General features: G+C 48.6%; 1 protein-coding gene across 1 annotated transcript in view; it reads right to left on the bottom strand.

Moving 5' to 3' along the window:
* TNFRSF21 (TNF receptor superfamily member 21) overlaps positions 1-21,430 on the bottom strand; it is a 36,023-nt gene extending 14,593 nt beyond the window's left edge. The window contains exons 1-3 of the mRNA XM_030446590.1: positions 21,280-21,430; positions 13,898-14,552; positions 12,020-12,538 (exon numbers count right to left, since the gene is read on the bottom strand). Of these exons, the coding sequence (XP_030302450.1) occupies positions 12,020-12,538; positions 13,898-14,552; positions 21,280-21,333 (1,228 nt within the window). The 5' untranslated portion in view covers positions 21,334-21,430. The remainder of the gene's footprint in view (positions 1-12,019; positions 12,539-13,897; positions 14,553-21,279) is intronic.
* Between the last annotated feature and the right edge of the window lie 2,169 nt (positions 21,431-23,599).

Raw genomic sequence — 23,599 nt, 5'->3', positions numbered from 1 at the left:
TGAATTGGAAACGTCTACCTTAATACTCTGAGAACCTTAAACACATTTTCTTGCAACTACTAAATGAATTTAAGCCCCATATGTTCGCAACATCCACTAAAATATTGTGCAAACAAAACCCCAGATAGATGTGGAAGAGACACAGACATGAGCACAGCTTTGGCTGCAGTCAGTTGGGAAACCACTGCTCCTTCTGTTCTTGAAAAATAAGATTAAAACCATTACAAGACGAGTTCCAGCTGAACACTGCCAAGTATTACTGCTCGAGCCATCCACAGTTACTTAATTCACTTGTTCAGGAACTAAAATAAAATGTTAATGTTTATAATAAGCTTACAGTCCTACTCTTTCCTTATTTCCAGACTACTTCCCTCCAAATTACTCTGCAGAGCACTGATAGTGCTGGAGTGTCCTGCTGGGATGGGAAGGTGCCCACCAGGGTGCATGGAGCAAAAATCCCCAGCTCCACCTGAGGTTCTGGGTCCTCCCTCTCCACATGGATCTTCTCCCACCAAGCTCATCTGCACACTGGGCCTGGAGGTGATGCTCAAAGTCCTCCAGATCTCAGCATTCCCCAGTGAAATGGCTGAGCTCAGGGGGACAGTGCTTTAATCCACTGGTTTCACACTTCCCACATGAGGATGGCCACAGCCAGGTTGGGGTGAAGCTGCTGTGAGCTTGCAAACACCAGAGTACAGCATGAGTCCTATTTTAACACAGGAACAGCCTGGCAGAGCTGCCACCTCCCTGCAGCAAAAGCAGATGACACCACCACCCTCTCCATCATCACTATCAGGGATCATCATCATTTATCACCCAGCCTTGCTTGCTTCAGATAAGGCAACAACAGCATCTGAAGGGTTCGGATTTCTGTGTGTGTCTTGGGTACTTGGGTAGGTGGCATTTCAATTACCTAAACACTGCAATTCCCTAAATTTTGTGATGGGCTTCTCCATTAACCACCTAATATTTTAAGGTGGTGATAACCTTGGAGCAATGAAGAACTCCAGGACATGTTGTGCACAGGCAATTGAGAAGCCCAAGGGTGGACGTACACACAGGTGCAACCAGGAATGTCTAGAGCCAGAGAAAACTGGGACAAATGGAGACATTCCAGAGATGGATTTGATGCCTGCAGAGCAGCACCAGCAAATGCCACTGTTGAATACACATCCAGCTCATCTACAAAGATGCTGAGCTGAAGGGAGAAGCAGGGCAGATCCACAATATCTCTCATCTCCTAGCACACAACCCACCTCCACTCCCAACCTCCTCCATAAACACCACTTCAATTTATTTCAGTGACTTCCATTTGCTTATTCTGAATTTGGTTCAAGATTTTTCCCACCCATTTCCAGCTCCTTCTGATGTCTCTCACCTCACTGCAGCCCACAGTACACAATGACAGAGCTGTCACTCCTTCCATTCAGGAAGGTCACCAAGGTGGTCCCCACACAAGCACATGAGACTTAAAGAGTTTTAATGAGTCCCTTGAGCTTGTTCTGGACTCTCACTCCTGTCCCATAACCCTGCTCTTTACAGGATGGACATGAACCAAGGGATTACTTGGCCTCAAGGAGGGCAAGAGTGGGGCAGGGCTGTGACTGGCAGTACAATACCTTCAATAATCCATTTCTCTGCTGTTCCTTTTTAACATCTTCAAGCAAAGCCAAGAGGAGTGAAAGAGCTACCCCAAAAGAAGGCTACACCCAAGCACCTGGCAGCAGATACGGTATAGTCTAACCACAGCCTAGCCACAGAGGAGCTTCAGTTCCTTCCTCTTCTCTCCACCTTCTCACAAACAAAACCCCATCACTGGTTTCATTTTCGGGTCTCAAGACAAACTGCAGGTTGTACTTTCAGAAGAGTGCTTGTTGGGAAGCTGCCACCTTTTAGGTGCTCAAGTCTACAGAGCCTCCCAAGCCATGTGTCTTTCTATCCCACTAACAATGAACGGACACAGCACAGAGAAAAGGAATAACACAATATTTGTTCAAATCTTCTACATCTGGAAAGTAAAGCTCAGGAGATGCTCTAGGACCTGTGGTGCATGGAGTCTCATCTTATGATCAGCTCCAATGTCCAGGGCTCCAGAGCCAGCTCCATCCATTTTCAGAAAGGCTGGATTTTAGGACACTGTTCACCAGTCCTTCAGAGGCAGATCCTACCAATCCACTCATGAGACCTGGGGGAAAAGCCTTCTACCACCTACCTACTGACATAGGTATCCCAGAGTTGGGCAATACTAATCTGTGCAAATCTTGGTGACAAATCTTGTGACAAATCTTGACCAAGACAGGCTGGCTGGATTTCAGCCCTTGCCCAGACCTTGAGAATGAAGCAACATGGGTGGAGAGCACAGCTCAAAGGCACACACAAGTCAGACAGCAGACCCAAGGTGATGAAGGCCAATCCTCACCTATATTCAAATAAAAGCTTTGAATCACTGCAAACCCAGCTCTGTTCCTAAGTCCAGCCCACCTGCTTTCTCCAAATATCCTCCCAACTCACATGAAGCACAGCAAAACTGCCTCTTTTTACCCCTGAGCACACACCAAGAGCCTGCATCACCAAGGCAGCCAGGCTGCAGCACATCCTATCTCCAGCTGACAAGACAACACAGCTCAGCCAAATCAGGAAAATCCCAACTCCTCAATGCAATTACCTTTCCAAAATGCAAAAATTTCACCCACCTCTTCTGAAAAGGGGAGGGTTGTTGAAAACTCTGTTCCTTACCCCTTTCAAACACATTTCAGGTACTAAATTAGGTTTGGAAGATATGCAAGGTCTTGCATATGGGTCAGAGGAACCCTGATAAGAAAGACTTGGGGGTACTGATGGATGAAAAGCTGGACACGAGCTTGCAGCCCAGAAACCAACCATATCCCAGGCTGCTTCAAAAGCATTATGGCCAGCAGGTCAGGGGAGCTGATTGTCCCCCTCTGTTCTGCTCTTGTGAGACCCCACCTGGAGCACTGTGTCCAGATATGGAGACCCCAACCCAGGATGGACATGGAGCTTTTAGTGAGTGCAGAGGAGGGGCCGGAGCAGCTCTCTGGAGACAGACACAGAGTTGGGGTGGTTCAGCCTGGAGAAGGCTCTGGGAAGACCTTAGAGATGCTTGTCAGTATATAATGGAACTTACAAGAAAGTCAGAGAGACATTTTATCAGAGTGTCTAGTGACAGGGCAAGGGGCAACAGTTTTAAACTGAAAAGAGGGAAGATTTAGATTGAAGGAATTTATTTTTTTTTTTACAATAAGGGTGGTGAGACACGCAGGTTTCCCAGTGAAGTTGTGGCTGCCTCATCCCTGGAAGTGTTCAAGGCAGGTTAGATGGGGCTTGGAGCCTAGTGGAATGTGTCCCTTTAAGGTCCCTTTCAATTTGAACCTTTCCATGATTCTGTCTTTGTCCAGACAGAAGGAAAGGACCCACTTATGAAGATTTTATAGCCATTTGATAGTTTTTCCATGGAGGACAGTGCTGGTACCAGATCCTCCCAGAAGCCAGTGATTCATATCCTCAGCAAGTGCTGTTTGGGCAACAAACCACTAAATGGTGGTGTTTGTTGTTTTTAGAAAGAAAAAAATAAAAAAATCTTGCAGGGCAGGAAACTGACTCCGGACAAACACTTCCCACATGTTCTATGGAAAATAACTCAAGGAAACCAGGCAGTCGAGGAAGGTCTGTGATCAGTGCACTTATTACAAACATGTTTGGGACCCAGGAACTTAAGGGCCAGCACAAGACAAGACCTGCCCTCCCACCAGAGCAAGAGGAAGTCACCCCTGTAACAGAACCTTTGGTCCAACTCTGCTGAGACCCACATGAGCTCCTCCCCACCACCATGGGATGCTCTGGCCTTGGGGACCTGCAGACTGAGCTTGCTCTTTGGTTTACAAGGGAAAGGCCAGCATAAGCACTTTATGTAATTATTAAATTTTAAATGGCTTTTGTGGAGTTAATCTTCATTACAACCCTCCTGGACAGCTGGTAACCCTGAGCAAGCAGAGCCATATAAATATCCAGACACCCACAGATGCCAACCCAAGGATTAAATTTACCTCCTGCATTTATTTTTTCCCCAGATGAAGCCTTGGTGAGAAACGGGGAAAAAAAAAAGATAAAATAATCTGCCTTGTTACTCAAGGAGTTATGTGTGAGAGCCTTACTGATGTGAGAAATCACAGCCCTCCCAGCACACAAAAAAAACAGTGCCAAAAAAACAAACAAAAACAACAACCAAAATAGATGAAAAAGAAAAAAAAAAAAAAAAAGAAAAACCAAAACCCAAACAAAACCAGAAGCTTAGCATGTTTTTCTACAACAAAATCCTGCCCCCACAGAGCTGCCCTGCCTATGACACTCAGCCCTACACCTTAATGGGGAGGCACAAATCCCCATTCTTAATTAAATTAAGCCAGAGGCCACCTAGGAATTTAGACCACGGGGTGGTTGGTTTTTTCTTCTCTTTTCTTTTTTTTAAAGCACGATTGGGAGCAAACATACCAGCTTCCCCACAGATGGCTTGTACAGCAAATCACTTCTAATGTGAAGTGATCAAGCACCAGTGTTCAGGCCTGCTAATGCAATAAGGCTCAGGAGCAAGATAAGATAAACCTACACATGATTAGGTTTCCTTCTCTCCAAGCAGAGCAGCAGACTCCCTTATTTGAATTTTCCAAGGCTGCCTTTCACCACAAAGCCTTGGTGAGCTCCTGCTTAAGCCCTCTGGGAAACACACAACTTCCCAAAAGGTGAGGGATGATTCAAGGCAAGCCTGAGATAAGTTCTAAATTGAGCAGTTTGAGGAAGATCATGAACAGTGTGGGTTGAAAAGGACCTTAAAGATCATCTATTCCCAATCCCCCTGCCACAGGCAGGGACATCTTTCAAGGGACCAAGCTGCTCAAAGCCCCATCCATCTTGGCTTTGAACACTCCCAGGGAGGGGCTTCCACAATTTCCCTGGACAATCTGTGCCAACATCTCACCACCCTCACAGGGAAGAATTTCTTCCTAATAAAGGTACCTTCTTCCAGCTAAAACCCATTCCTCCTCCTCCTATCACTACATACCCTTGTGGCAATTCCCTCTCCAGATTTCTTGTAGACCCACTTCAGGTACTGGAAAGAAAGCTGCTGCAAGATCTCCAGTGGTGTTTCAAACTCATCAGATGTCACCCCAGATCTCACACAGCAGATGAAGGGCTGCTTCATCCCACCCCAAAGTGGAACATTACATGGGTGCTGGAGCAGATGCATCATGAAACACTGAGCTCCCACAGAGCCAAACAAGCCCCAGTGAGGGAGCATCCCTGTTTCAAGGCTCAGCAGTACAACAGCAGCAATATTTCTTGTGATGCCCAGCATGGACCTGCCCCTTCCAATTTAACAAGCTCACTTTTTGCCTGGGTCTTCCTTTGCAGAGGTGGACAGGCTGGCACTAGAGGACCAGCAGTGATCTGCAGATTGTTAACCTACAGATGCCAGGAGAGAGATTGCTTAAAAAAAAAAAAATACCCAAAATAACAATACCTTCTTCTCTGTTTTGGCCAGCAGACAGACACTAATCCCTCATCTCATGCTCTGCCTGCCAGAGTCAGATTAGGACTTGTGCACAAGCCCACGGCTGCTCTTCTCCAGGCCCAACTGCAATTACCAAATCATGTCAGCATGGATGGGCACACCTGCTCTCACAAGATGCTGCTGGCCACCTCTGCCCTGCCTATGGGCTAGGCAGAAAACCTTGAGGCTACCACAGTTTGAGGCTGGTGAAGCTTTTAACCCCGTAATTGCTCTCCCTGCTCTGTAGATATGCAGGAGAACACTGTCCCCATGGTACCTTTCCACAGCAGCTCCAGTATCTTCACCCTGTCTCCCAGCACAAGGCTCCTGCCACCAAACTGTGACCTGTTCAGAAGCTGATCTAAGGGAAATCTACTGCTACAAACCAAAACCATTACATGGCTTTCATCTCATTGACCTGCACAAACACTAAGGAGACATCCTTACATAGCACCTAGACTGACCCTGTAGACCTGCAAGTGCTTTCTCTTTAAAAAAACAAATAAACAAAAAAGACTCAAGAAATTTTACTCTAATAAGCATCTTCTAACACTAACCATAAGTGAGTATCTGATCCACGGGAGGACAAGCCTGCAATGACCCAAGATGTACGCAGCCAGCACACCCACTGGTTTTATTCCCGTGGTGATGCCTCAGCACAGGGTCAGGCTCTCCATGGCACAGGGATTTCCAGCAAGGCTCTGGTCTCACCTCAACACCCTGACCAAATCCCCTGGGAACAGACCAAGCTCAAGCCGTGGCCTGCTCCTACAGCAACTGAATCATAGAATAATTTGGGTTGGAAGGGACCTCTAAAGGTCATCTAGTCCAATCCCACTGCAGTAAGCAAGGACACCCTCAACTAGATCAGGTTGCTCAGAGCCTCCTCAAGCTTGACTATCTCCAGCCATGAGGCCTCAACTACCTCCCTGGGCAATCTCTTCCATTTTTCCACTACCCTCATGGTAAAGAACTTTTATCTAACACCAAGTCTAAATCTACTCTTCTCTAATTTAAAAACATTGCTTCTTGTCCTATCACTACAAGCCCTTGCAAACAGGGCTTGTAGGTCCCCTTCAGATACTGCAAAGTCACTATTAAGTCTCCCTGGAGCCTTTTCTCCAGGCTGAACAACCCCAGCTCCCTCAACCTGTCTTCATAGGAGAGGTATTCCAGCTCTCTGATCATTCTTGTAGCCCTCCTCTGGTTCTATTCTATCAGATCCATGTCCTTCCTGTGCTGAGGACTCCAGAGCTGGATGCAACACTCCATGGAGGTCTTACCAGAGCAAAGTGGCAGAATCACCTCTCTCAAGCTGCTGTCCACACTCCTTTTGATGCAGCTCAGGATGCAATTGGCCTTCCGGGCTGCAAGCAGGCAATGTTGGCTCCTGTCCAGCTTTTCATCCACCAGCACCCCCCTGTCCTTTTCTGCTGGGCTGCTTTCTAAAACCTCATCCCCCAACCTGTACTGATGGTGCAGATTGTTCTGACCCAGGTGCACAACCCTGCACTTGGTCTTGTTGAACCTCACCTGGGCCCAGCTCTTCAGCTTGTCCATATCCTTCTGGATGACATCCCATCCCTCTGGCTTACCAACAGCACCACTCAACTTGGTGCCATCTACAAACTTGCTGATGGTGCACTTGAGCCCACTGTCTATATTGTTGATAAAAATAATAAACAGTAAGGTCCCAGTATGGACCCCTGTGTGACACCACTTGTCACTGGTCTCCATTTGGACTTTGAGCTGTCAGTCACTGTAGATCTGACCATTCAGCCAATTCCTTTTCCACTGAACAGTCTGCCCATCAAATCCATACCTCTCCAGCTCAGTGGGTGGGATATCATGGGGATAAGGTCAAAGGCCTTGCAGAAGTTCAGATCACATCCACTGCTTTTCCCTTGTTGACTGATGTAGCCACTCCGTAGTAGAAAGCCCCTAGTTTGGTCAGGAAGAATTCACCCCTAGTAAAGGCTAGTAAAGTTGTCTTCAACCAACTGAGCTGCAAGACAAAGGTCTATTATAAATCAACAACCAAGATGCTCCCAGTTTGATAAAAACTGGTCATCCCAACAGCTGAGCAATCAAGACCCCCATATCCCAGCACTCCTCATCTTTTCACCATTATCCCTGAACTCCCCACTCTGATTTCAATCCTGAGCCATTTCCAGTACCTGCAGTCACAGCTCAGCTCCATCTTGGCTGCAAACAGCTTTTGCAGAGCAATTTATTTCTCTGAGTACTTAAGGCTTCCTGGCTTCACACTCACCACCCACTGCAGTAATATGCAATTAAAAGACTTGAAGAAAAATACAAAGGGAAGTGGCATCTCAGCCAGGCCAGTGATGCCAAGATCTTTTTTTCTTAGTCTTTCATCTCCAAAAAAAAAAAACAGAATCACCAAATTATCTTCTTTCCTCTTGGCACACCACGTGTGGCAGCTTCTTCTTGTACAGACAAGGTTTTACCCCAAAATGTAACATTTTACAGAGTCTCTTGCCTTTCATCTTCTGCTACTCTATGGGTGAAAGTCAAAGGTAACACTACCAGCAATTCCTGCAAGATGATTTCAGGCCCAGCTTTATGTTTGGCATAAACTGATGCCAAATTTGGCATTTCCAAAATGTCCAAGAGACAGACCTCTAGTCTTCATTTTTATTAAAAGCTCAATTCCTTGCCTTTGGAAACAGCTGAAGGAATGAAACGGGTGTTTGCTAAAATAAAGGGATTATTTAGAAGAAAGTGTTTCCTGTGTGTAGGCTTCTCTTGATCTTCTATAAAAGAAAGCAGTCACACAAGGTCAAACCCACAGAGCACTATCAGCCCAGTACCCACATTGTTCAGGCACCACACTGATCATTTCTTTGGAAATTTTTGGCAAACTGCTTTTTCTTTTTTGATTCCCATCTGCTGGGCTAAAAAGTAAGAGCCAGCTGAAGCAGCAAGACGTCCAACTTCTCCAACCACAGCTACACTGTGGATCCTGCTCCACCTTCAAGATCCTGTACAGACCAGAGCTGGGGGCTTTACAAGAGCCCCTGCCACAGGGACAGAGAGCAGTGGCATTTGCCATCTTGGCTGGAACACATCCATGCTAAGGACACAGGTCTTGTTTTAAAACCAGCCTGCCAAGCTACTGCTATTTATAGCTTTAGCCTGTTATTTAAGGCATGTGTTATGAGCAGAGAGAGCACAGGGCATAGACACCAACTCACAGGGAGATGAGGACAAGTGAAATGCTCCTGGATAACAACCACTGCTCAGGATCTCACAAGTATCTCAAGCACTGTGAGGAATTGAGCAAGGGGAAGCACTGCTTCCACCCTAAAATCCTCCTCTTTTAGGAAGAAGTCCTGGCACAGTGAGATGTCTTTGCTCCAGCATTCACCAGTGTCAGTTCCACACTGAAAATGCTTCACCCAGAACCGACAGATATAAAGAAATCTTAATAAAAATTTATAATAAAACCCTCCAAACAGGCAAAGCCTTGGATATGCTCCCATCCGGCATCCTGGAGGTGCAGGGGGTGCTGGGTCAAAGGCAGCCAAGAACAACTCCTCTGAGCAGAAACTGCAGCACCTACGTCAGACACCGTCTTCCCTTTCAAAGGTTAAAGCTATTTACTGAAAGGATTAGGAGGGAGGAGATGGTAAATGCAGAGGAGTGGGGGGAGACTCTGCACAACAGCTATGTACACAGGGCTTTGCCCTGGCAATAAACACACCCCAGCTCCTTCCTGGTGTGCCCAGGTCATATGGATGTCAGATCACCAGCACCAGACCCCAGGGCTTGACCCTCAACCCCAAAATGATGATTTAAGCTTAATTGCTTGCCCTTCACACCTCTAATGCAACCACAAACTAGGCTGACACCTGAAGACTTGGAGAGCAGTCATGGCTTTCGCATTTATGGAGGCTTTGCTCTGGCTGCCAAGCATGCAGAGATCTGCACTGGCAGCAAGGGAGGGGAAAGATTTCTCCTGTGCAACAGCCTGAAGTTTGTTCCTGGCTATATTCACCCTTGCCTAAAATGCTGCTTCAGGAGGAGGCATGATTTGGGTACAAACACTGCTGGAGCAGCAGAAAGCTGAGCTGTGATGCTGCAGCTCTGCAGTACATCCCCATTGCACAGCCAGTTAGTAAATTAAAGTGCTTTAAGGCACTACATCTCCTACTTCAAACAAACAGTCTCAGAGCTAGACATTTCAACTGCAAAACCAAGGAGGGATTCATATACCAACAATTTCCATATCTGCCACAATAGAGCAGTACCACCAAAGAACTAATGAGCAAGGTCCTTCCAGCTAACAAGATGGGATCTGGGCAACACCAGAGCTGCACTAAAAGCAAGGCAAAGCATTAACCAGTTAGCACTCATTTGTCTGCCTTCACTGCACACAGTTCAACTGAGGACATTCAGTGGCAGGAGGAAGTCATGAAGCCACCCACACCAACATGGAACCAACGTGACTATTCCAAGAATGACTGGGAAGGGCTGTGCAAAACAGCCCAGCCAGGAGGCCAGAGTAACAGGGCAGCTCACTTCAGGGCAAATCACTTCCAGATCCCAGCAGCTTGGTCAGATATATCATGGGACAGTTTGCCAGCCAAGTGTAGCTTTTGCTGTTACATCAAGCCTATTTCCCAAGACAACAGGAAAACTTAGTGAATATCTTATGAATTTTATGCACTGGATGAATTCAGCCATTGAAGGATGACAAAAAAGACCAGGACAACTCATTTTGGGAAGCACCCAGGAATGATTCCATCCCCCAGAGGACAACAAGATCTGGGAGGTGGGCTAACTTAACTAAATGGGCTGTCATAGCCTTGCTGCACATCACACATCACCTTTTCTTACCTGCATGGCCTCTTCAGCCTGAATTGTACTTGGTGACCACATGCACATCACTGTCCACAAAGCCAGCCCCCAGGAGAAGGGCCAGCAGCAGGGCAGGGGGCTGAAACACCAGGTTAGAACCTACAGCTGCACCCACTCAAAGCATTTTGGTCTGGGGTCTGCACTTAAGCACTTCCCACCCTGTACGAACTCGGCCCCTGTTCTGAGATGCTTCAAAAAAGCAGAAAAAAAAAAGTCAGATATTCAACCAACCAGTAACTAAGGTCTGATGGAAAAAAAGTTACTGCAAGTGAGTAACAATCTGGTGCTTTTGGCCAATGAACCATGGCCAGAGCCACAGTATTCCTGGGAATGCCCCCAGATAAGGATGTCTAAAAAGGGTCTGCAACCCCACTGCAGATCAGCCACCACAGCCTCAAGGACACATTCCAGGTACCACAGATTTTAGGGACAATGGAGCACACAGGTTACAGGCAAAAGCTGTTACAACCTGAAAAAAAGCTCAGCAAACCACACTCCAAGAACAAAAGAGTTAATAGGAAACTGGTAAGTAGCACAAACACAAGAGAAGGCATGAAACTAATTCCAACAGGACCTTACTGGTATTATGAATGCAATAATGAAGACAAACAAAGTGTGGGTCTGTTAATCAGCAGGAAGGGAGAGTACATGACACAAGACATCCTCCTCAAAGCCTTCTTTGCTTAGTATTTAAGCACTCAAGAGTTGCTTTCATCAAGAACTGATCTCTTAAACCTTCCTATCTTTCAATTCTTTCTTTGTTTGCCCCCCACCCCCGACCCTTGTTAAATTTGTTTTTTTAAAGGTTAACTCTGAATGTTTAAGGTTAAGCAACATCAACTCAAAGTAAGGACTCATCAGTGCTGTCTGCACCAGACAAGGGGGGGGTCAAAAATGCCACTGTAGCTTTGCAGAGGAAGAACCATACAGCCTGCTAGGTGCTCATGTTCATGCCACCATTAATTTCTTATCAACTTGTAAGTATTTCTATTTAATGACCACAATGAGTCATCTTTAAAGTCTCATCAAAAAGCTGACAGCAAGTCATCCACCATAAGAACAGAAAACACTACAAATCAAAGGCTCCAGGAAGACCTCATGACCCTCATGGAGATGTACACCTCCACAACACAACCTTTAAGGACAACCTTCCTGGCCCCAGCATGGGCAAAGGGTTGGGGACACAAGCTAGCAGTTGGGATTTAGGGCTAAGAACCTGAAACTGAGGCTCTGCCAAGAAGCCTGGGATGACTCAGCCTTGCAGAAACAGACAGGGTGAGGGAAAAAGAACCACAAGCCCAAGTAACTGAGACAATAAGTAGAGGACAATCAGGTGACATTCCCTCCACTAACCCTTTCTTCAGGACCAGGGAGGCACCATAGGAAGAGGAAGGGGAAGAAGCCAAGGATGAAGAAGTATCTAAGGATCAGTAGTACATGGGCTTTGCACTTGCTACAAGACCCAGCAAGTCAGAAAATCAACAGGACAGAGAGGTGGCCCCTGCAAAGCACCACATGGGATGGCGGAGAGGACAGTACCCCCTGCAGTCCCCAGTCACCACTGCTCACCATGCCCGTTGCAGTAATAGATCCACTTCTCACGGTTCTGCGTGGGGGTGGTGGACTTTTTCATAATAGCTTTTTCTACAATAGCGCTGGGATCTTGCCTGGGTCCCTTCTTCAGAGTCCGTGAGCTCTTCCTGACACTGCAGACAACGATAACCACCAGGACCAGCAGAAGGAAGAGGACGATCATCCAGGGCAAGTGTTCGTTGATGTCAAAGTGTTGGTGGACGTTCTGCGATCCCCGCCGGGGGGGCCTGTATGGGACACTGGACTTATCACCTCCTGCCATCTCCAGAGATGGCTGCTTTTCCAGTGCTTGATTGGCCTGCTTGTGCTGGTAGCTCTGTGCCTGGCCTGCAGCAATGGAACCAGCAGGAGCCCTGTTGGCACTGTCTGTCTCGTTGGTGGCGTCCGTTTCGTTGGCCAGAGTTTCACTGTAGTAGCCCAGGGGCTGCTCTGTCATGCCACTGGGTGTGTGTGGCACAGGAGAAGGGGCAAGATCGGTAACTGAGGAGTTCAAACCTGTGAAAGGAGAGGAGAGTTCAGTATCACAGCACTGGAGATGCGATATGGCATCAATGTCACAGTGTAAAACCCGACCGAGCATCTGCTTGGCCTGCAGACAGAAACCCAATGCCAGGACGTGAGGAAGGGAAGAGGTGAAGTTGAGGTTTGGCTTCGGGAAGAGATGGATGTGGTTACAGAGGAAGGTTCAAGATAAAACTGATCCTTGTTGGATAGGTATAGTGACAGCTTGTTTAAAAAACAAGTGATTGAAGGCATGTTGTCAACCCGTGTTTCCCCACATGCAGTACTTCTCAGAAAACCTAATGCCCTGATGTTTCTTAGGTTTATGAACATGGGTTCCATTCTGAATTTAGGAAATGTGGTATTTGGGCTAGAAACACAAGAAAATTTGGAGGGTTTGTATCTGTCTACCTAATTTTTTTATTAAGGAAGCACAAGTATTTGTATCAGCATTGCAAGCACTTGGGGACCCATCACCTACAAAACAGTTTTTTGAAGCAACAGGCAACCCAACTTCCCTCTAACAGTTATTTTCCATACTTACGGAGTTTTCTTATCAACCAACAGCTCCCAGGTCTCAGCCAGCTGTATGAAGCTTGGTGAGAAGAGGAAGGGCTCTTGTGGCCAAAACTAGTGCTTATTTTTGAAACTCAGCTTTTGAAGATCATGTGTCATTCTAATTGAGCTAGAGGCTGGGTGGAACCACCTGTATCCTGATTTTGCCTCTAACTTGGTTACCACAAACACTCTGACCAGGATACAAACAGAAAAAATGTTTTAACTTTAATCTAATTGTCTGCAGTTGATTTCAAAGTTCAAGAAACACTCTCCCAACTTCCAATCACACACTAACATCATATCAAGCTTTGAGACCTAACAGAGGAGAAGCACTGGGTGTCTAACACTGTTAACACTTCCCTGATACTGTATTTACCAACTCAAGTGTTCAGGTGAACAAAATTGCAGTTTTTAATGAAAATGTACCATCTAAGACACTGAGAGGAGGCTGCTTCCCAGGGACTGTTAAGCACCACCTCAAATGGGGTCCTACAGAACCACTGCAACTACCCCTGGCTGAAGTATCTCCCTCAAGACTGTGATGATCCATAATTGTCAATTAAATGAGAGAAAGGGGAGTTCAACCTAGTCCTCCCCACCAGTGATAACTAAGGGAAATGTAAACAGCTGGGGGCAACCTGGTGCACCCTGGAGCAGCTTTCTGGCCATGAAGCAAAAATAACCACCCATGCTTTAGACCAGGCTGCCCTTTAACAACCTAAAGCCAGCCTTGAGCGAGGCAGTAATGCAACCACATAACTAAAACCAAATCTGTGCTTCAGTGGTGGACATTACCTTTGGGAAGATGAGCAGTTGGTGGAACTTCATAGGGTTCTTCACTCACTTCAGTGCTCGACGAAGTCAAAGACGTGTTCGGAAGCGACGCCGGAGAACCGCAGACGTTGTCACTTTCCTTCGTCCCCGGCTTGATGACCACCATGTTTTTCCCAAAGCAGTCAGTGTATGGTTTGCACTTCATCACACTAGAAGGCACATCAGAAAAGGTACCACGAGGGCACGGCTTGCACCTGACGTCTTCAGTCTCAGTTCCTTTCTTGCGGACGCCCCAACCGACCGGGCACACGGTGTAAGGGACGCAGGTATCGTTTGTCTGAAACGTGCCAGACAGGCAAGTGCACTCGCGGTCAGTCAAGGCAGCACAATGAGTTTTCTCAATCATTGGCAGTTCACAGGGTTTTCTACAAGGGTGGCACCGCTCTATGCCGTTCTCATGCTTAGTAAAAGTCCCGTCTGGACAAGGGCTGCACTCTCTTAAGGTACTCTTCGTACAGTGTTTGGACACGTAGGTTCCCGCAGGACATTTGTCGCAGATCAGCTCTTTGTTGGTGGCACGGTCGAGGTGGCGGTACTTGCCAGGGGAGAGGCTGATGGTATTCTGCTCAGAGGTCACCTTCGACTGACCATTAGCAGTGGCAAGGAGCACGAGCAACTGGAAGACAGACAGGATGTGTTAGTCAACAACAGCACACGACCAGAGCCCACTCTGCCGGTGATCCCTTGCAGGATCACAGCGCTCATTGGAGGTTGGAGCCAGGGGGGGGTTGGCCTCTTTTCCCAGGCAACTCTCAGCAAGACAAGAGGGCATGGTCTCAAGTTGTGCCAGGGGAGGTTTAGGTTGGACATTAGAAAGAATTTCTTTACCGAGAGGGTGATCAGACATTGGAATGGGCTGCCCAGGGAAGTAGTGGATTCTCCATCCCTGGAGATATTTAAAAAGAGACTGGATGTGGCACTCAGTGCCAAAGTCAAGTAACTGCAGAGGTAGTGGATCAAGGGTTGGACTTGATGATCTCTGAGGTCCCTTCCAACCCAGCCAATTCTATGAACTATGATTCTATGAACTTCACGACCACAGAGATGTCCCTAAATCCACAGGAAGGAGCTCAGAGAGGTCAGGGTGGAAGAGAACCCCTGGGCAGAGGGCAGTACTCCTTCCAGGTACATCACCAGCTATGGTTATAACTCCTTAAACTTGACACCACACTTCTCAGTGAGACCAAGCATCATTTACACTGCAACCCTGCCAGGGTGGTAACATGCTGCTAATTGTGTTTCAGCAGTATGTGAGACCCAGCCACCCCAGAAGAATTCTGGCCAGCTTTGCATTTCAAGGCTGAAAGGCTCCAGCGCAAGCCAGGCGCTTGCCAAGATGACAAAAAGCACATGCAGGTGGCAGCTCTGACCTGTAAAACTTTCCTCCTCTGTATTTATGAATCGGCGCTTGTTCAGAGGGCTGCCTTTTTAAGTAATGCCAACCAGGACATGATCCGGGCTAGCACACGTTGCAGGACTATTTCTCAGTCCCTCTGCCATTTCCATGATTTTTTATGATCCAGCATAAGCGTAGGGTTTGGTGAGACCACAAGGGATGTTCTGCTTCAAGCCTCCAACCACATCTGAATCCTCTTTAAACCAGATGCATTAGCAACAGGACAGAAAACCCAATGCTATTTTTAAGCTCTTGGAGGAGCTCTGCTGTAACTCAGTTCCTCATTGCATCAGATAAAAGCAAAAGGTCTTCTGTTTTCAAACACCAACCTGCATCCAGCTGGGCTTGGCTGGATGATGACTACAAATCTGTTTATCCCCACCGACCTCCAATCCTAAGGCTTTATTCCTTTAATTACTTTGCATTGGGGCTGCTCTATCCCCAAGAGAAGCCCCATCTACCAAGCAGGACCTTCACTTATTCCAAAAGACCTCTGTCCCATGGATTTAACATCAGTTATGCCAGCAGAGATAAGACAGCACGACCTAAAATCATCTCAAAACAAAGGCTGACACCCCCTCACACAGCATACAAAGCATTAAACAAATTTTCAAACAGCCACAGGCTGAGATAGAAGGGAAAGGGAGGAATGAACCAACATTACCTTGAATTTCTGATACTGAATGTAAAAAGACCAGAGACCCTTATGCTTTTCAACAGCATATAAATCACTCAGCAATGTTACACAAGCCCTTGCTTTTGCTCTGCTACCTATTCTGGGCTATTATCCAGCAAGAACATAGTTGGGGGGAAAAAAAAAAAAGCAGCCTCCTAACACCATGACTCTGCAGAAGGCACATCACAGCAGAGCCGCAAGCCACGCCGTGTCATTTTTGGTGCAGTCTCTTGCTTCTTGGAAATACACAGCACATTTCTGTTTCACCTGCTAAATAATTTACAGCTCAGGATTTGTACAAAACACTTTGGGTTTTTTTTTTAAATCTTTTTTTCCCCTTTCCAAAGCAGCAATTACAGAGCAGGCAGAAGCAGGCAAGCCCGCAGGAATTGACAAGGATTCTGCAGCGGCCGGGCTAATTGCAGCACGTCAAATTAAACCAAAAACAGGGCTGCCCTGGCAGGCAGCAAAAGCTTACAGGATGCATTTTATTTTTCCCCTCCCTTAAGACATGATTTAACGAAGTGCTTAGCTGGCTCTAAAGAAACCTGCCGCCCATAATCTCCATGACGCAGCCCTGAATTAGCAAACTGGAAGCAGCAGGATCCGGGCACCCCAGGTTGTGTGGGGGTTCACCTGTGATACTCATCCTCCTCCCCACACTGGTGCTGAGCAGGAAGGGTTTCAGGAGAGGCAGGACAGAGTGCTACCATCTCAGATTCTGATTTCTCCTGCGTCAACCCACGGACAACCCTGCCACAAGCATATACCATGGGTCGCAGCCTGCTCTCTCTTTTCTTCCCAACTCCAGCATCTTTCCAGCACTCACTCAAGTAATTAAAGCAAATCCTGAACTATCCTAACAGCATCAGGTTTGGGTTCTATTTGTTTTTTTTTTTTATTTTTAAAACCTATCTCAAGCAAAGCAGCACTGGTGCTTTTAAACATCTCCAGATCTTCAGCTGCACACACACTTCAAAGCTTAGGGACAACAGCAAGTCCCAGAGAGGGAAGGCAAGGTTAAGCATCCATGGTTTATTGGGATTGGTACTTCTGGTCCCTAAAAAGATTCAGCTGCTTGAGATCTGTGGCTGGCACTACTCAGATCTCTGAAACCCAAGGCCTGGAGGTCATCTTCAATAGTGTCCTGATGTGAGGGGACCAGGATAAAAATTTCCTACATCCATACTGACCTGAGAGCACTCAGGACCCCACCAGCTGCTGCTGGCTGTGACAGTGAGGGAGCAGCTGTGCCTGTGGGGAGGAGAGGGGGGTTCAGGTGACCCAAATGGACCAATAACAGCACTACTGCCTCTGGTGTTCAACATAAAATGGCTCCTCAGAGAGTCCTCCTCTGGCCAGTGTGCTGACTGGGTTGGGCTTCATCCAACTGTCATTGCTCCCCATGCTGCTCCTGAATCCTGCTTTCTCCCCAGAGAAGAACATTGTTAGCAAGACAGATCACCTTCAGTCATAAAATTATTGAAGCTGGACATAACACCTAGGATCATCAAGTCCAACTGTCAACCCAACACCACCATGACAACAAAAAAATGTCCTGAAGTGTTACACCTACACATTTTCTGAACACCTACAGGGATGGTGCCTTCACCACTTCCCTGGACATAGGTCTTCTATAAATATAAATATTATATAGGTCTTCTCCTGCCTCCCCAGGAGGGGGGACCAGCTTGGCTGCTCCAAAGTTTTTGTGGACAGTCACTGAGACCCTGGACTCAGGCACTCCCATGCGCTGCCAAGTTCAGTTGTGGCTTTTTCCGGTCAGGAAGTAATTACCAACTGAGGAGTGTGGGGTTCATAATTCACCATTATTATTACTACTTCATTAAACCTATTCTAGTTTGTTTTTTTTTTCCTCAACCTTCAAGTCTCTCATCCCTCTTGCCCTTTTTATCTGGCCCTGGGAGGGTAGTGGAGGGGATACCAGAGAACATTTGTCACCTGATTATTACCTAAAACCAGGCAGATAGAAAGGGCTATCTGCTGGTTTGGTCCTGCATCCTCCTGAGAGCCCAGCAGGATGCAAAGTGAGACCTTTATGGTTGACACCCCCAGATTCAGCAGCAAAAGAGAGTAATGAAGTGAGCTCTGCTCAGCCACTGGATTTCAGTTCATTACTGCAATGCCAAAGAAAGTGCATAGAGTAACAACACACACAGAAAGAAGGAACTAGCAGAGGACCGCCCTAGAGAGCAGATCTACTTTGAAGCTGGTTTGGTGCTGCTCTCCTTGCATGATGGAGAAGTCTCAACACTGAGGCCTAAAGCCTCAAGCAGGATGGGACAGCCAGGATCCCAAAGAGGTCAGCCCTGCACCACATGGACAATGGGAATTCCCAGCTGCCTCCACCTATTGCAACACATGGAAGTTTTACAATACAAGGAAAGCAAAATCCAGCTGGGGAATGCTCCCATTTTCACCTCCTCATACTGAGGAAACAGCTCAGACAAGAGCTCAGCTGCAAACAAACCCTTGGGCCAGCAGCACCCTGCAGCTGATGTGGGCATGACCATGACCCAGCTTGATGATTCCATCTCAGTGGTCTCATCTTTGCCATGCCTCCACCACCCTCTGAAGTAACTGCATGCTGCAGGAAAGACCCGATGAACAATCTGCACAGTAAATAGCTCGCAGGAGGCCACAAGCTTCCCAGGCACGTGTGTGGGGAATGAGGCTGGGAATACAATGACTCACTGGGGACCCAAATCTGCTCAACGGTCCAGTGAGTCAACGCACCAGCTGGAAGTTGGTGGATCAACAGGCATTTGTGTCCTGAAATGGGGTGACATCTCGAGACAGTTACAAATCAAGATGCTATTAAGCAACACCTCACCACTGGCCCTGTGGGGAGGCAGCAATAAATCTAAAATACATAAAAAATTAAAACAAAATAAAGAAACGCCAGCAATACACAGGGCATTTGATGCCAGCAGAGAAAAACAGAAGCAGAGGCAGAAAGCTATAGGAGAGAAGAGAGCTAAATGATACTCTGGGAACTACTTCTGAGCAAAACCAGGAAAATTGGGTAGAAATGGCAGCGGGTTCCATGGCGATGCCTTGGCACAGGTTGGGGACAGGCTGCAGAGCCCGTCACCCTTCCCAAAGGCCAGCTGCACCCTCCGCCAACCAGCTCTGGGAAAACGCTTGCGACATTTAAGGAGAAAAATAATAAAACAAACCCAGAAAGGCAAATAAAACTGGTTTGAAAGTTTTACGGTAACTTTGCAGCTGGAAGAAACCCATCTCCTGCCCAATTCACTGTAAAAAGGATCAAGTTACTCACTCTGAAATAGTTGCCTGTGAGGAGAGTATCGAAGAGCAAAACAAGTTTCTGCTTCTTGCAAGGCGAGCAGCTGTTTCGGCTGCTTTGGGGTTTGTGAAACCGAGAGTCCAGGGTTTATCCTGCTCACCAGTCCCTTTACTACACCCCGAGAGTGAAATGCAGGCAGCCGAGACTACCAGAGCAGCAGCACCGACCGGCACATCTGGTCCCTATGAAGGAAAACCCAGCAGCTATTCCCACAGCCAGAGCCGACTGGAGCTCACAACCATCCCCAGCAGCCAGGGTTTTGCTCTGAAGAGATGAAATCCCCCAGGCTCCCGAAAGGCTGAAGTCCAAAGCAAGGTGACACTGCGCTGGCTCGAGGTGAAGGCATCAGGGGACATGGTGGAAACTACCACGCAGCAGCCAGTGGGTGTCCGACGCCCCGTGACAAGCAAGGGAAACCGTGACCAACACAACCGCGTCGCCTTACACAACTGCCACCGAGTGGCTATCGCTCAAAAACTCAGTAGCCAGGCAGATCTGGGGTGGCTGCTGCACCAATAAGAGACCCAACGACTACTGATATGAATGCATTTCCATCATGCTGAAAAAACCTCAGCTCCCTGTGAGGCCTACAGGGAGCTGGCCAAAATTTTGAAAATTGAAAGTGTTGGGACAAAGAAACGCTGGCTGGTGGCCAACAGAGCATCCTGCCAGCCCATGTGCAAACAGGAATTTTGCCTTAAAGTTCGTCTGCTCATATGAACAGCACACGCAGAGGGGTTTGAATCTGTGCACGTCTGCTCAGAGTCTCAGACTGAATTTGCAAAATTGCTGTTTTATTCCCCAACACCTTTACACCACTCCTGTTTCCCCTCTCTTCCCTCTCCACCCGCCATTCCCAACTGACCTCTAAAATCCCGGCTAGAGCTCCAAATCTCAAGCTCGTCATCAGCATCTCATCTTCTAGACGTGCAGCAGCCCTCGCCTCGCTTCTCCCAGTGGGACACCAGTGCTTGGGAGCACCCAGCCAGCACCCTGCACAGCCCTCCGCCTGCTCCGCCGTGACGTAACGTTACCCTTTGCCTTCAAAAACCAACTGGAGGCTGTTCCCCAGCTAATGCTCTCCCAGCTTTAGATTATTTTTTTTGTTTACTCGGATTCCTATTGAGCCAGCACCAGCTTGCTCAGATCCACCTTGAGTTCAAGAGCAAGTGCACTCCTCAGTTACACAACCCAGCTGCAGCAGCTGCGGCGTGTGCCTGACACACCAAATCCCTCTCTCCCCCAGAAAAGATGGATTGTAGCCCTAAAGCCCTGACTGGGAAGGGCCCTACCTGGAAAGGTAAACCCAGAGATGAACCTGCCAGAAAACATTTCTATGTTAAGCCAGGGCAGCTGCCTGCAATTAACGAGGGTGAGTTCTGCTGTCTGTCCAAAGGGCAGCCGAAAAAGCAGCTAGTGTGGATGGATGGATGGATGGATGAACAGACCCCAGCCCAGCGTTAAGCCTCGGGAGTGGGGCAGAGGGGTAAAACAAGGATCCGCTCAGCCCCTGAGATGCGGCACAGCCCTGGATGAAGGCCCAGGGGAGGATGCCGCCCTGTGCCCGTCTGCAGTCAATCGGGGATGGGGAATATCGCACTCGGCCCCAGGGCTGGGGGTGCAGGGGCCAGGGCAGGCAGCACCCCCTGGGGCTTAGGGGGGCCCCGCACACTCCTTCCGCGGAGACAGCGGGACCCTCAAAACCAGCCACATCCTCCCAAAACACACCCCTACCTACCTACCTTCCCCCCAACAGCCAGGCAAGCACGCACCCCAACCTCCGGGGCGGGCGGGCAGGCAGGCAGCCCCGCACTGCAGTACATCTCCCCCCCACCCACCTCCCCGCGGATCTTGCGCGGGCGGCGTCGCTGCCCTCCGCGAGGCGCGTAGGGATGGACCGACACCCCACCCCCCCTTCTCACACACCCACACAGACTCACCGTGAGGAAGCCGGCGAACGCGGCAGCGCTCCGGCACACCGCGGCGGCCCCCATGCTGGCGGCCGGGGCCGGGGCCGCCGCCGCACAGGGCAGCGCTGCGGGGGAAGCGCTGCCCGTCCAGCCGCGCTCTTCAGGCGGCGGTGCGGGGGGCCGGCGGCGGTGGCGGCGGCCGGCGTTGTGTGGGGCAGGAGCCCATGGCGATGGGCCGGGGCCGGGCGGGGCAGGGGCCCTGCCGCCCGCCGCGCTCCCACCTGCCTGCGGGGCCGCCGGCTGCGCACTGCCGCGGCGGGGCGGTGCGCACGTGGGGCGGGGCGGGGCGGAGCGCCCTTTGTGGCGTCACCCGACCCCGCGCAAGAAACCGCGCAAAGGGCGCCGCCCTACCCGCGTAGCCCAACCCGGGAGCCTCGCAGCCCCGGAGCCTTTCCGCGCTCCCCTTGCTCCAACCGCCGCCTAACAACACGGGGCAGAACCGCTTCCCCTCCTCAAGCAGCCTGCGCGGCTCTGCGCGCTGCGGACGCGCACACGCACGACCCCTGCACACACACGACCCGCGCACGCCTGCTGCAGGGGGTTTAACAGAGCCGCCCAACACCTCGGGGCCCCCGGGTGCTTCACCCCGTTGGTCTAACTTTTGGAGGGGCTGCAGAGCGCCCCAAGTCTCTCCTTGTGCAGAGCAGTTGAACGTATGGAAAAGGGGGCTCTACGCTGTGTCACTGCCCGTGCTGCCCCTCATCCATCCATCCATCCATCCATCCATCCATCCATCCATCCATCCATCTATCCATCCACCCATCCATCCAGGGGTGACCGTCTCCCACCCGCCTGGGACATGAGGAAATGGTTTTGTCCCCATCTTTGCCCCATCTTTAGCATCTCCATCATCGTCCCTAAAAATGAGGCAGGAGCAGTTTCTCTGGGCAGAGCAGGGTGGTGGTGACAGCAACCATCGACAGCCATGGGAAGTGATGGGAAGAGGTTGACATCTAACCAGACAGTCAGAAGAACAGGAGATGGGGTAAGAGGTGGGACTGGGAAAGCTGTAAATTAAACCTAAGGTCCTTCTTGGAGACTGGAGATGAAGCTTCAGGATGGGTCTAAGGACACCAGGGCATGGGTGGGGAAGGCTTCAAAGAAAGTGGATCAGAGTTTTCAGGGTTTATGAGTGCACAAAATCGAGGAATTATATGACTCCCTACATTGCTGGTTGTTTATTGAGGAAAATGTTCAAACACCTGATTTTTTAGAGCCTGCAGAAATCATATTGACCAACAGTCATTTTCTGGAAGCATACTGTAGGTAGATGAAACAAGGGAGGGTTTTGGACCCCCCATGAATGACAGAAAATCTAAAATAAATTTTTAAAAAGCACACACACACACACAAAACAAAAGCAAAAAACAAAATCAATAATAAAAAAAACCCAAAAAACAAACCCTGTTCTTGCTTTACGAAATTGTGGGCTTCATCCAAACCCTTCTGAAGCCCTTATGAAGCCTCCTGATTTCAGGGAGCTAGAAGCCTCCTCTCCCAGACAAAAGTTTGACTTTTCTCCATCCACTTCTCCTTATCTATTCCCAGTTAGGAGCTGGAAGGGAAATACGACCTTCAGGAGCCTGGGAATGAGCCTGGAGAAGAGCTTTCCTCCCAGAGCTGGGGTAGCTGTGGTAGGACTGCCATTCCCAGGAGGAGACAAAATAGATGGTGTCAGATGTGTAGGGAAAGGACCTTTCTCCCCAGCTGGCTCTGCTGCAAGTGCTGCAGAGCCCCACTTTGGGCTTTGCCTTCCCTTGAGGCCACCAAACCTGGGAACAACATGCTCTTCCCAGGAGGTCAGGGAAGGTGAGCCTCATCCCAAATAGAGATCACGATGCAAAGCAAGACCAGGTAAGGCTGCTCAGAAGGAAATCTGGGATGCCCTTTGCTGCTTGTAATTGAAAATAAATTGGACAAAAAATAGGTCCAGCAGCACACCTGGGTCAACTCCAGACTTGTGGATGGTGGAAGGGATTTTAATCTAAAAAGTGTGCAGCTTTCTGATAAAATACAGGACATGTGCCAGTGTCATGATGCTAACAAGGCTGGTTGTGTCTGGGTTAGAAGAGGGTTTGAAATGCCACAGCATCACCAACCCCTGCTTGATCCTCCATCAGTTTTCAGATCATATTAGGGAAAAGCAGAAAAATAATCATCTGGAGGACAGAGTGACTCTGGGGATTGGCTATAAGATGGATCATATTACTGCTGTGGATTGGATTCCAATTAGTTCCATCCGCTTTTAATTATTATTATTTATACAGAACCTAAAGGCAATCCACAGATT

The sequence above is a fragment of the Calypte anna genome, chromosome 3, assembly GCF_003957555.1.
Source record: "Calypte anna isolate BGI_N300 chromosome 3, bCalAnn1_v1.p, whole genome shotgun sequence".
Classification (NCBI taxonomy): domain Eukaryota; kingdom Metazoa; phylum Chordata; class Aves; order Apodiformes; family Trochilidae; genus Calypte; species Calypte anna.
This window is presented reverse-complemented; position numbering and strand designations above follow the sequence as displayed.